Source organism: Adiantum capillus-veneris, chromosome 14 (genome assembly GCF_014529385.1).
Source record: "Adiantum capillus-veneris isolate H3 chromosome 14, ASM1452938v2, whole genome shotgun sequence".
Lineage (NCBI taxonomy): Eukaryota > Viridiplantae > Streptophyta > Polypodiopsida > Polypodiales > Pteridaceae > Adiantum > Adiantum capillus-veneris.
This window is the reverse complement of record NC_140944.1, coordinates 8,328,643-8,342,946: the sequence shown is the minus strand read 5'-3', so window position 1 is coordinate 8,342,946 and position 14,304 is coordinate 8,328,643. Positions and strand designations below refer to the sequence as shown.

The following is a 14,304-nucleotide window of genomic DNA, read 5'->3' as shown; positions in this document are numbered from 1 at the left end:
GGTGGAGATGTAAAGACACACTCTCTCTCTCTCTCTCTCTCTCTCTCATGCACAACGCCCGGTCAGACTACTCTCTCTCTCATGCACGACGCCCGGTCAGACTATTGACCATGGAGGAGATTGATGAGATCCTCCAACGACCATTGCTGGACGTGAAAGCTAAAAGCAGATAGTTGCAGGGACAAGTCATAGACTCTCTCTCTCTCTCTCTCTCTCTCTCTCTCTCTCTCTCTCTCTCACACACACACACACACACACACAGAGGAAAAGAAACTTGTACTATATAAGACCTCTCGAGGGAACACTTCCCGAGATGAAGTGTACAAAACATACCGATCACCACAGAGGTTCATCTCAAAACTGCTAGAAAAATACAATCAATCAAAATCGAGTCTATTTCTTTGTTCCAAATCTATCCACATATTTTATTCTTCTCATGCTGTGTCCTAACAAGAACTAGAGGAATACCATGTTGCTAAAGAACATGAAAGGACTACAATATCCCTGGGAGCCTTATCAAGCTCTAGAGAAACGGGCAGAATAGCTTTTGAAGAAGTGAGCGCATAGAGCTGGACGCTAAACAATAGGATCCCTACACCTATATACTTGAGTAGCCTCTACCACCTTCTCCTCCTCTGTTTTGCCTTCTTATCCGGATCTTGTATCAGATTTAACATGATGCAACTGTCTAGCCTTAATATGGCCTTCAGTAGGTGTCAATATATTACATTTCATTTTCTCTGCATGCAATTGTGACATTGTGATGCTGACATTAGAAGCACTATGTTGAAGTGGCTATTGAAAGAAACAGATCAACAGAACTACTTTGCTATTGAAAATTTGTGTAGTTTTTAGTGAAAAGCAAGTTTCACAGGAAGGTTTTCCATAAATATACAGAAACTAATGCTCAGCGACCAGCAGATCGCTTTGCCTAGTTAGAGTTGACATGTGTTAAGATAAATCCTTGTTAGTAAAGTGTACAGAATTTTTGGCATTTTCCCTACATATAAGGTTTGGTATCTTTAGCCCCTTTTGAGGGGAAACCTTCGCAAAACTGGGCCACAGTTATTTGAGTGAACTTGCATGAGGTCTGACCATCAACCTCTTTAATCTCTCCCAAACTGATTGTGCTTAATGTGCCTTCAGACAAGCTGCTGCTGGTGATAAAATTGCTCAAAGCCCTCCAACTGGATCTCCCACTGGACGTCATTCTGTGAGGGCGACCAGTAGGAAAGCTTGAATATATCACCTTCCACCTAATATCATTGACAAATATGGAGGCCACAATCTGTGTCCAATAAACCAAGCTTCATTCCATCCAAATCATGTTTGTAAGTAAAGGAAGTAGACCTCAAGTCCAGTGCAAAATATGATATCACGCAAGCAAGGGCTCTGTTAGGCTCTCCTCCACCTCGCGCGAGTTATCTGAGCTAATGGATAAGTACTTTTGGCTCTCTGACAAAATAATAGGCCTCTTCTCCCGTGACTTGCCCCACACCACGAGGTATAGACCAACAACTACAAAGAGTCCACCTATTAAACTGCAATTGACAAAGACAGTAGCTAATCAGTATCAGAGAAAAGGGAAACCTAACAAGTACACATTATATTGTTGTTAAAATACTCACCTTCCCAGATAAAATGTCTCATGTAAGAATAAAGATGATAGTATTGCTACAAGAATTGTTTGGAGTGGTTGATAGGCGGCAACAAGTACAGGACCCCCCCTGTACGCACACCACCCCTGCAAAGTCATTGCCACTCCAGAGGCAACTAAGCCCTGCATTCACATAATGAGGACGTCTTCATTAATTTACATGTTTGCCTCCAAGTCCAGTACACGTGAAGCCTTCAACTAACCGATTCATGCGCTTAACTTTTGAAGACTTCTGGGCAACACCAAAATGATCACATACCCCATACAAAAGAGCAGGTAGTTCCATGTAAAAAGTTGCAGCCCATGTGTCAAGATCTCTTTCTACACAAATAGCAATAATTGCAAGTTGAATGCTCCCAAAAATATATGTTAGCGTTGTTGCAGATAAGTAAGCTGGATAATCCCTCGCAACGGGAGCCTGTCCATCCAGTCGGTGAAGAACATCATTGAAGCAAAAAAATGATAAAAAGGAACAAAAGTTCAGTTCCATAAACAAAGCAAGAAAATGCCTACCTGCAAAATAAACCAGATTGCCCATGTGGTGCAATTGCCAAGCAGACAAAGAAGCCCCAACTTCAATGATACATATGACGAAGACTCAAAGAGCTCATTCTCTTTCACATCAAAGCTCAGTAAAAATGAGCCATCCCCACCTATGATTGAAGGTCCCTTATAGAATGCAATCAGGCTAGCTCCGCCCATGCCAACGAGGACTCCCAAGACCTTTGCCTGATCTTCCAGCTTTTTTATTTGTAGCCGCTCAATGCTAGAAGCAACAGAGGCAATAAATATCACAAACCTTGTGAAAATGATTAAAAAAAATTGTGTGAAAAGCAAAACAGGATATACTAACCCAAACATCACAGCTACAACAAAGGTCAGTGCAGGTGTCAGATTCTGGACAGTGGAAGCAAATGTTGCTGAAGTGTAGTAGAGACCAGTGAGAAAAAGTAACTGATTGATGCAAACTCTGCACAAAAGAAAAGTGTCTTAACAAAAGCAAACTTTGCCTACTGGTAGAATGCAGTAAGTTCGGGCATTCATTGCACAAATAGATGCAATCCATAATCTGCTTGACAAAAAAATTACCCAATAAAGCCGCATAGTAGAAGCTGGGAGATTTTGATGAAAGTTAAAGGTGGCCTCGTCTTCCTGTGAAACATCTCTCTCTCTCTCTCTCTCTCTCTCTCTCTCTCTCTCTCTCTCTCTCAGAGGCATTACATTAGCCTGTAGGCATACAAGGATAACAGATTTGATAGTGACAAAACCCGTGAGATCTTCAATGATTGCAGACCAAGGGGAAAAACTACCAATCATGCAAAGTTACAAAAGATGGATGATACAACAAAGGCTAGGAGCAGAGTAAGGGAAGAAAGTAGCAGAGCACTGAAGCAGAAACACGCCACCCTGACATGGAGGAGGCTGAGAACTCCACCAAAGAATGTCTGATAGCACATCTCCAAGGCCATGTGATGACGCATCCCAGCAGAAGAGACATCACCACCGCAAGAAGACTCAGAACCAAACATCAGGGATAGAGATAGCCTCCTTTTTTTTTTTTTTTGGGGGGGGGGGGGGGGGGGGGGGGGGGGTTGTATTCTGTGTACATAAGAGACCTCAGGAGATGCTCAACAGCCTATCACCCAGAGGAAGTACAAAAGAAGAGTGACAACAGTAAGCTATGTAAACATCAAGGAGGTCTGTACGATGAATGTAGAATGAACCATTGTGGGGGTGCGTAACGCCATGTGATGTGACCCTGATCCCGACAGAAAAGAACTGACGACCGCGCCCATGTGTGAAGAAAGACAGCCCAAGGATGCAAGGATCTTCACACCGTAGATGAGGTCTACATCGGAGACTACGGAGCATCATTGAGCGACATTGAGCATGCCCCGCTCCCCCCCCCCCCCCAACAAAACAGACCTGACTATGGAGGATATTGAGGCTATACTGAAGAGACCCATGAGAGAGCTCATCGCGGATGATTACCAGTGTCTACTTCCCCTGATGTGCACCTCATTAGCCCTCATGTGATTGTACCCCATCCCCATATGTTTTGAGCTGTGATGAGGACATTGATGATGATGAGGATGTAGGTTAGGCTTACAATGTACATATGTCATACCTACCCACTCTAGGTACCCTCGTTTATTTTTATCTGTAACTTCCCCCGACACTGTACTAGAGTCACACATGGTTTTCAATTTTATCTTTATGTTTCCCTGAAAATGTACTAGAGTCACACATGGTTGTAACCTGTTGGTCTCATAGGTTATTTTTTAATTTTTATGTTTCCCGGACACTGTACTAGAGTCACACATGGTCATAATCTTTTGCTCTCATAGGTCATTTTGTTTTTTTGAAGACGTTAATATAACGTTTCATTTCATCTCTCTCTCTCTCTCTCTCTCTCTCTCTCTCTCTCTCTCTCTATGTGTGTGTGTGTGTGTGCGCGCGCGCACGCGCGTGGATATAGTTTCCTACGACGTTAAAATTCTCCTCTTCTTCTTCTCTCTCAGAATCCTTTGATCAATTGAAGTTTGAACATCTCAATTGCAGTCCTCACGATCAATACACAAAAACATCCTGATCACCACACAGTGTGATCCTAAATTCATAAAATAAACAATCACAAACAAAGACTGTTTCTTGGTTCTCGATCTGGATCTTCTGGCACATACAATTTTTATCAAGTCCATGTTAGGTGCAGCGGAATGAATGTTTGCGCTTTGCTCAAGATGAGTGCTCCGAACTCTGCTCAAGGTTCCTTTTGTTCTTATGGAAGGGAGAGCCTTCCGTTCTTACTGAGAGAATGCTATGATCACAAACAAAGTGAATGGACACTGTGCGTGCAAGTGTATGAGACTGAGAGATAGAGAGAGAAGAGAGATACGACACCGGAGACGTTGTAAAACCCTCCTCCGAAGGCCCCACTCTCGTCGGCGAGAGTGGTCTACTTATGATTGCACAATCTGGTACAATGGTGATGCATGAGACTGATGCAAGTCTAGGCTATGTTGACGATGACGACGGTGATGAGGAAGTCGACCTAAGGGCTGAAATTTGCAATCTTTCTACTGCTGTCCAAAAACAGCTATGGGCTGAAATCTGCGACTAGTCCAAAAACGCTGATTTGGGGGCTGTTTTCTGTGGTTCTTTGACACTGAAAATCTGCAAGTTTAGGGCTGAAAACTGAGGATCTTCAAGGCTGAAAACTGAGGTCTTTCACGGGCTGAATCTGCTACCTTTTTAGGGCTGGTTCTTGTTGGTTTTTAGTGCTGCAAATCACTGCATGTGCCGATTCTGCAAGGTTGAGGCCGAAACCAAAACGCTAGGGATGCTGTGTTCCAAAAACGCTAGGGATGCTGGTCTTTCCAAAAACGCTAGCTTATCTGTGACTTCCGGCGATGAAAGACGATGTTGATGCAAGCGCTAGTGGCTGAGGATGGCTGGCGATGTTCCTTGTTGAAAAACGCTAGGACAATGGGGGATCTTGCTTGAGGGAATCGCCCCAAGGGTTCTTGCTTGAGAAGTTGCTTGTTGAGCGGTGGAGCTCCTGCTCCCTCTTCTGCCAAATAGTGCTAGCTTTGGTTTGCTTATATATTTTCTTACCCAAATTGCCCTACCTACTTTTGTTGGAAAGTCACTTAAATTAATAAGTGAAAAAATGCCAAAAATAGGTAAAATAGGCTAAATGCACTGGAAAATTTGCCCGATGGAATCTGATGGATTCTAATGGGTATTCTTATAATCATGCTGTGTGCAACCAGAGGATATGCATCTACACTAAATGACTGGGCATGCACGGTCTACGAATAGACTCACAAAAGTGCTAGACCACTTCTAAATCTAGACTGACTGGACTGACTGAACCCTAATCATGCTGTAGCTTGTCCACGGACACATAGGGTTGGATGCGTCACGTGACAGTCCAAGAGGAAAATTTCTCCACATACTATGTCACACGTCAAAGTGTAGCAAAAGGTGTGGTGTCAAGAGAGGCGAGGGGGGGGGGGCATCACGCCTACCACAAGGCTTCCTGTGACTCGGCCTCGACGTGGATAGCAACCCTAGCCTGCTCTAAGAGCAAAGCTCTGTAGCATGATGATGGCAGATGCATCTCCTCCCAGCAAGAAAACATATATGGAGGGAAAGAGACATGGCCATGGCCCAACCTCTAGAGAACATAAAACCTCTCCTCTCCACAGCCTGCAACTCAGATGAAATGCTCTACAAGATCCAACCGCCTCTGAATGGCTATTCCGAAAAGAAAAACGCAAAGATAAGTTATAACCGTCCTGGCCATAGTGGTGTTGCTCCATAACCAGAGACTGAAGAGGTGGTTGGCAGCCCAAAGTTTCTAGGAAGGGCTGCCCCCCAAAACACTAGTGGCTCCCCACCTATCACACTAGGGCTGCCCCAAGGGGCGCCATTTAAGGTTGAGCCATCTCCACACCATTCCAAAGGCCCACCCCCACCTATATAGGCTTCGCCAAGAGCTGCGTGCATCCAGCTCCACAACCTGGGAAAAAATAGGCCAGATACAGGAAACGGGGTTCACAAGTCTTTTCCGGGGGAGGGGCAGGTTCACAAGTGCAACTATAGGAACCTTGCAAGAATAGTTATAATTTGATACTTTAATTGTATCTAACTATGTTGTGTGGCATCCACATAAGGGCCCTTAGCATGAATCATCATAGCAAACAAGGCCAAACGTGATGAATGGTAATTGATGGAGAGGTCACTGATCGCCATGATCTCTAGGATTTTAAAGATAGCTCCAAAAGTCTATACCACATGAGATTGTTACAACACAGTTGGGATGCAACACCTATCATAGTCAAGGCACTCACCAAATCACTATCATTTATTTGCGCCTTGTGGGAGCTTCCAAAACACAAATATGAACGGATAGCCCTAGCATCCTCGAAACATTTGGCAAAGAGGAGATAGCACATTGTTAGTATACACAAATATCAACATGGTTTTCTGTACATGGATTCTTTGGTATTAGCAAGAGGATGGGGTCTAGGAGGGCCTCTTTATTTGCCATGAGATTATGGAGGTATTAACATTTTGACAAATAGGTGCAAGCCATGTGTGCAAGAATTGTGGGTGTGTAAGAAAGGTGTAAGAGTGGTCAAAAGGGGTGCACTCCTCCACCCCCCAAAAAAGGGGATGGACAATTTTACGATTTTCAACCTTCCATAACTCCAACATACAATCTCCTATTTGAGCAAAGATTATAGATCTGTGATCTATATGCCAAGCTCTTTCCATACATATGATACATGATAAGGTTTTATGTGACAAGTTTTAGGGTTAGGGTTTGTGTGTCAAGGTCATAGACGCATCGGTCCAATGCATTCGTTTGGCCTACCTTAGATTCATTGTCCCTAGAAAGGTGGTCCATGCTAATCTCTTGGTCAAAGCCAAAATCCTCTGTGCGTGAACAACTCTCTCTATGTGGCAATGCATCACTAGGGCATTTGTGTGACTGAGTTTTGCGGCCTATAACCTAGAGGAAAGATTTACCAACTTATAAATGCCCATCGAGGGGCCTAAAGTAATAGAAGAGGACACATATACACAAGCTTTGTGTAATCATTGATGACGTGGCAATTCAGTATGGAATTTCCATGTTTTGCGCTGCACATGACACGTGGCACTGCTCTACGGACTTCCACGTATGGTGCTGTTGGCTACTGATGTGGCACTGCTGTATGGACCATCCACTTTTTGCGCTAGTGTCACAAATAGATAACGTCACAGTACTGCTCGGACACGTGCTGTACGGACATCCCTGATTTTGCGTTGATTGCTGACGTGACAAAACAATACGGATTTCCGAGATTTACGCTGACAGTGCTGGCGTGGCAGATTTTGGGATACTTTCCTTCTGACCTCTTCTTTCAAGAAGATCAGTTTTAAGGAGCAGATTGAGAGATTTTGTTGTGGACTCCCCTAAGAAATTTGAGACTACAGCCTTGAGAAAAAGTCAGAGTCCATTCAACAATTGATGGGACATGCTAAGCGGGGATTCGCTATGCAATCAAGTAACTTGACTTACCCACCACATGAACCTCCGACAAGCCAGAACAGAAACACACGACAGACAGATACACGAACTCGACTGACAAAAGAAAAGAAAGATACACGATCTCGACTCAGAGAAGACCATAGCGATGAATATTTCAAAGCAAGAAAGTGTTTTGAATGTGGACAACAAGAACATATCGCTACACGGCGCCCCAACAAGGCACAAGAATAAGGATGACTTACAGAATGGGAATACACCAGGACGAGGAGATACTCGTTCAAGAATAGATTTTAGATGGAACATTACGAATGAATTAGCATTATTTTGTTGTAAGAATTTACGAAATAAGACTTTTTGAAAGAATATTTTGAATGAAACCAATGTTGTATGAAAGAACCTGTTATTTGTAAGCATATAGCACGATTATGAATAAGATGATGATGGCTTTGGGGCAATGATAGCTCCCCAATGAATCTAAAATGAAAGAGAGCGAGAAGAGACTCGTTCTGGAACAGATACTCGCTTTCCAAGAAAGGAAGGAGAAAGGTAAAGTGAACGGTGATTCTTAGTTAAGAACCATCCGGCATTAAATGCGAAATGGACGGAGGAGGAGGACCTAGGAGATACTCAGATTTGAAACTTTACGTCGACGCTTTTGGTCTAGCCGTGGCTATTCCAAGAGTTTCCATAGATGAGCGGGTTGAATCTGGTGTAGGCGAGACTGAACAAGGGGGGAGTTACTCTGCTCCTTTGTCACAGATTACATGGACGGAATAGGGTAACTAATTTCCCTTTAGGTTTCAAGGATATTGATGTGCTGACAGTATTCTGCTGAATGACTTTATGAGAAAAGTACTTCGACATGGGATCCCCAAAAATGATTACTCGCACACGACAGTGCTTGAGTGGAATAATTGACCAAATGACTGCAGCATATCGCTCTCGGAATCTATGGACATAATCGCAATATGGGATTAGTTAAATCGACATTTGTGAGGTCCGATGCGGATCTAGATGCGATTGCTAAATACATCGCCAGGAATCACAGTCCTAGATTCTATGTGATGTGAATGTGAATGTGATCTGAATGTGAACTGATGTGATGTGACTGTCGTCTTTGTACTCGATCTGTGTGGTCTAGTGCGTCGGTACTTAAGAGTCAGTGTCTACTGAATTGGTTTATGCCTCTATCTATTTTGCAGGCATAATCGAGGGCGATTACAATTCTTTCAAGAGGTGGGTATGTCACAAACTAATGAAATGGCAGTATTGCCCTGACACACGTTGTACCGACATTCCTGATGACGTGGCAGAACACTCTGGATTTTTGCTTTTCACGCTAGCTGCTGACATGGCAAGCCTGTTTTCGTAAATTGCGCTGGTGGCTTTTTCTGCCAGCTTTTGGGACCAGTTGCTTTTGGACCTATTTTCTTTTAAGCTTATTGTTTTAGGACCAGTTGCTTTTGAGTTTGGAAGCTTTCGGGGCTCTGCTTTCGGCAACTCTTGTGAGAATAAATTGACCCAAAGGACCTCACTCTTCAAGGCATCTGGACGTAGAGTCTGAGAGTAGAGGAACCCTCGGGAATTGTACTTTGCTCAAAGATTAATATAAAAGAAATACCGAAAGGGACGCCAATCTTTGGGGCCAATCTCTCTTGGCACGGAACTACAATGGGCCGTGTCGACCAAAGTGAACTGTGATAATAAAGTTATGAAGTGTTTTAAGTGGTCCTCTCTTGTGTCATGTTGGATTCTCATCTTGGAGGTCACCAAGATTGTGACAGGTAGCAGCCAGAGCAGATTTTAGCCAAAGTTTTTAGAGAGCAAATGCTTTTGGGATAAGATGCCTTTGGGCCTCATGCTCTTGGGGGCTATGCTTTTAGCAACCCTTGTACTCTTTATGAATGCCCCTAGGGAGATTCTTTCAGGCGTCTGAACGCAGAGCTCGAAGATATTGACTAAATGGCAATTGCACTCTTGCATATCACTAATAAAGACATACCGAAAGGGGCGCCAATCTTTGGGGCCATCGCGTCTTGGCTCAACAGTCCTTCGCGCCGTGTCGTCTCTCTCTCTTTCTCTATTTCAAGTAGTTTTGAAGTACTAAAAGTGTGCCAAGTGTGTAGTTTGCAATTATATCTGTGTTTCCATCCCATCCCTCACCAAAAGTGAGAACACTCGTAGCAAGGCGAGGAGTATGCTTTTCTAAAAGCATGTCGGTCCTACCAAAGAGGAGACAGATGGCGCTTCTAATGTCACGTGCACATCTAACCCTATGTGCATGTGGACAAGCTACTTCAAGTCCAAGGTTTAGGTCAGCTTAGTAAGTGTTCTGGCACCTTTGTGAGTCCTCTGGTTGCACACAGCATGATCATCAACATTACAGTCAGTACCCATCATGAGCATTTTATAGTGCACAGAATCCATTTTTCCTATTTTAGCCATTTTTCACTTATTGTGGTAGGACTTCTTCTTCTGTTACTTGTTCTTCTTAGGGTTTAGGCCCCTCGGCCAGGATCTGCAAGTTGGCTCCATTCTTCAAGGCTTTGACACGTCAGCAGTTTATGACATCCCCCCTTCTTGAAAGAAAGTAATCGACCGGGATTACAGAATATCTCCAAAACAACTCAAGTTAGCTCAAAAATTTCCGAGGGTCATTTTGAGGGACATTTCGTGGGACAATCAGTTTGCTCTTTTTGTTAAGGAGTTAGCTACTGCTTTCGACTCTTTTGATCAAGGAGTTGGCTTCTCCTTTCGCCTCTTTTGATCAAGGAGTTGGCTTTTCCTTTCGTCCAGTTCCAAACTCGTGATATACTGGCATAGTACAATTAGCCATCACACCCAAACTACATTGATCTTCTACAGGTGTCTTGATGCACTAAAATTACATACCCAAGCAATCCCATCCAGTTAGGAATATTTAGTAGTTGGCACGTCACAATGAAACACAAATGCTTACATATGCATGTTACAAGACACAACAAACAGCGTCGTTGAGCACTCCCTTGAGACAAATGGTCCGCAATATGAAGCTACTTAACAACTACCTTGTCACTCTCCCCGCAATAACCTAAAAAGGTACGAGCCATGAGCTCAGAGGACTGTACAACCAAACGCTCCCCAGACCACAGCCTACAATCGCTTGGAGGTTCAAGCATACAACCAAACGCTCCCCAGGCATCGACTTGCGTCATTCGGAGATTTTCTAGCATACAACGGGACACTCCCCAAACATTGGTCTGCGTCGTTCCGAGATTTTCAAACATACAACGAAACGCTCCCCAAGCATCGGCTTGCGTCGTTCCAAGGTTCAAACAATACCAAAACAATATTTCTCACTTCTCCACCCGGGAGTAAAATCACCAATCAATGAAACCAGTATTAAAACCAGAGTCAAACATTTCAAATGGCACCAAAACAGGTTCAAAACAGATACCATCCATTGCAAACAAATTTCAAACAGGATCACCAAACAAGTTCTCAAACAGATTTCAAACTTAAAAAGCAATCTCAACATCAGTTGAGCTTGAAAAGTCGACTGACTTTCCATCCTGAAACATGCACCAAAAATTAGGGTTAGGTTCATTCCATAAGGTCATAGCCGAGCACAGCATGGTCCATCAGCTCTTGGACAGACAGTGTTTCTTTGGCGGCGATGGTAGTCCCAAGATAGCAATCGCATTGGACGTCCAAGGTCATCTACTCGTGAAGAAACATCTACTGAGAGATGTCAAAAAAGTTCAAGTTATAATCTCCTAGGGTTTCCATGGCAAGCATTTCAAGATATCCCACTATGCCAGAAGTTGCAGTCCGAAGGAAGATGTCAGAAATCATACAACTTTGGGTAAAAATTTTCTTGAAAGCTTGCCAAGTCCTTGGAAGTGTGCGGCTTAGTAGCTATAGACATCAACATCTCCATGGCACTGCTTTTGAGAAAAACGGTGACTCCAAACAAATCTTGGATCCTTCTCTTGCAAGTGATCTTTTTGGCTTATGCCCTGTAAGACACAAGCGGTGAAGATGGGAGCACGCCCGATGCGCGATGTATGAAGGGTGGGGGAGTCGAAGATACTTCAAATAAAATTCCATTAGTCTCTAGTTTGCTTTGTCTGCTCTTTGGTAGGACCGGTATGCTTTCAGAAAAGCACACGATTGATGCTCTCATACCACTGTCACAAGACGGGCACCACGTGCTAATAGAAAAGAACAGACTGAACAAACTTTTAGCACTTCAATAACAACTGAACTGAGAGAGAGAGAGAGAGAGAGAGAGAGAGAGAGAGAGAGAGAGACGATACGCGACACGGAGTGGCGGAATTCCACCCCAGAGAGTATTGGCCCCAAACCTTGGCGCCTCTTTCAATATTTCTTTATATTGCATCAACCCAGTACAAGCCGGTACTCCAGACTCTGCACCTTTTCCAGGAAGCATGCCAGAGAATGAGCCCTAACCTCATATTTAAAGGCACTTGGCTTGAAAAGCAGTTACAATGAAAAGCTTCAAACTCAAAAGCTTCTGATCCAAAAGCAATGCCTAAAAGTTGTCAACATAAATCACGGAATTCCGTACAACTGCCACGTCAGCATTATCAATGCGTTTTACGAAAATCTACCACGTCAGCACTGTCAACGAAAAATCCAAAAAACTGCCACGTCATCAATTGCTACGCATGTGTGCGGGTACTGCTTTATTTTAATCCTTTATGTCACTTGGGACCCCATCGGACGGGGTCTCCATAGTTGGTAGGACTTCTTCTTCTGTTACTTGTTCTTCTTGGGGTTTAGGCCCCTCGGCCAAGATCTACAAGTTGGCTCCATTCTTTAGGGCTTTGACACCTCAACAGTTTGTGACATAGTATTTTTCTAGTCACTCTACATGGAATGGGTATGCTCATGATTTTGTGTTAGAAGTGGTTTCAAGAATTTTCCTCCTCCGTAGATTCTTGAAGAAGGTGGACCTACGTCCATAACAGAAGTTGGAGCATTTAAGCAGCCACAGATCCCTTTTTGTCGCTTTCGGCGCGGCCCAAAGAAGCAAGCATTGCAGACCTTCATGAAGTTCAAGTATCACACAACCCACGCATCTGAGTGGGCCGGCAAAGAGTCCTTCCCAGGATTCCAGAAGTTGTTGGCGATCTCCCTCGACGCCATACAGTTCGGTACCAATACCTCACCTTGAAAAGGAGGGGATGTCATGTGCACATCTAACCTTGTGTGCATGTGAACAAGCTACTTCAGGTCCAAGGTTCAGGTCAGCTTAGGAAGTGTTCTGGCACCTTTGTGAGCCTGTGTGCAAGATGTGCATGTTGAAGCACTTAAGAGTAGTTGCATATCCTCTGATTGCATATAGCATGATCATCAGCATTACAATCAATACCCATCATGAGCATTTTACAGTGCACAGAACCCATTTTCCCTATTTTAGCCATTTTTCACTTATTATTAATAAGTGACTTTATTGGGAAACTGGGTAGGGCAACTTTGCTAAGCTCTATGAAAGAAACCTAGCGCTAGCACTTACTAGCAGAAGAGGATGCAGAAGTTCCTACACTTGCAGTGCACCTTCTCAGCAAGACCGGTAGAATTCCTTAGCGTTTTCAACCATGACCATCCAGCATTTTCTCGGCGCAAGATCTATAACCGACTTGGACACTCCAAGTCAAGAATCAACCGCGACAGCACCAAACAACCACTTCAAAACAATTCACAGATCATAATAGATTTGCACTGGCCCGGCGGAGTTCCGTGCCTAGAGATATTGGCCCCAAAGACTGGTGTCCCTTTCGGTATTTCTTTTTATATTAATCAATCATCAAAGTACAAGAGAGCGGTTAGGGTTTGACTCTCAGACTTTGCGTCCAGATGCTCTGAGAAGTGAGGCCCTCACCACTAATTTAAAGGTTACAAGGGATGCCCAAAAGCAGAGCCCCAAAAGCTTTTAAAATAAAAAGCATAAGAGCTCAAAAGCTCTTCTCTCTCAAGTTCTTCTTTTTTTGGTTAAAAAAAAAGCATTCTCTTCAAAAGCGAAATTCGCGTCGCTCATCATTTTTTATTTTTTATTTTTTATTTTTTAAAAAATTTATTTCAACCTCCGCGATTTTGAAAATTAGGGTTTCTTACGGAAATTAGGGTTTCTACTGTCCGCCACGTCATCACTTTGTGACATATCCCCCTCTTGAAAGCATTGTAATCGACCGTGATTACGCCTACAAAACTGACAAAAGCCATAAACCGTCTTAGCAGACACTGACTATTAGTACCTACATACTAGGAACACACATCTAGCACATGTACAAAATCGACAGTCACATCACACGACATCACAGAACATCACCAGACATCACATGACATTCAACATTCATTCGGATCTTAGACCATGATTTATCAGCAATGTAGCTAGCAATCACATCTAGGTCCAATCGGGACCTCATCGATGTCCGATTGACTAACCCCTATTGCAACCATGTCTATTCGAGATCAAGTAGACCAAAATGCTGCAGTCATTTCGTCTATCAGTTCCTGCACTCACAAGAAGTCAAGAACAAAGCAGTATCATAATCAGGAATTCCATTTCATAAAGTTATCCAGCAGAATACTGTCAGCT

The 14,304-nt window shown here is 43.5% G+C and overlaps 1 protein-coding gene across 1 annotated transcript in view; it reads right to left on the bottom strand.

The window, feature by feature from the left end:
- Window positions 1-812: 812 nt before the first annotated feature.
- LOC147441863 (WAT1-related protein At3g18200-like) overlaps window positions 813-14,304 on the bottom strand; it is a 29,033-nt gene continuing 15,541 nt past the window's right edge. The window contains exons 2-7 of the mRNA XM_086528262.1: window positions 2,747-2,809; window positions 2,511-2,627; window positions 2,171-2,423; window positions 1,917-2,075; window positions 1,629-1,780; window positions 813-1,541 (exon numbers count right to left, since the gene is read on the bottom strand). Coding sequence (XP_086384388.1) covers window positions 1,376-1,541; window positions 1,629-1,780; window positions 1,917-2,075; window positions 2,171-2,423; window positions 2,511-2,627; window positions 2,747-2,809 — 910 coding nt within the window. The 3' untranslated portion in view covers window positions 813-1,375. The remainder of the gene's footprint in view (window positions 1,542-1,628; window positions 1,781-1,916; window positions 2,076-2,170; window positions 2,424-2,510; window positions 2,628-2,746; window positions 2,810-14,304) is intronic.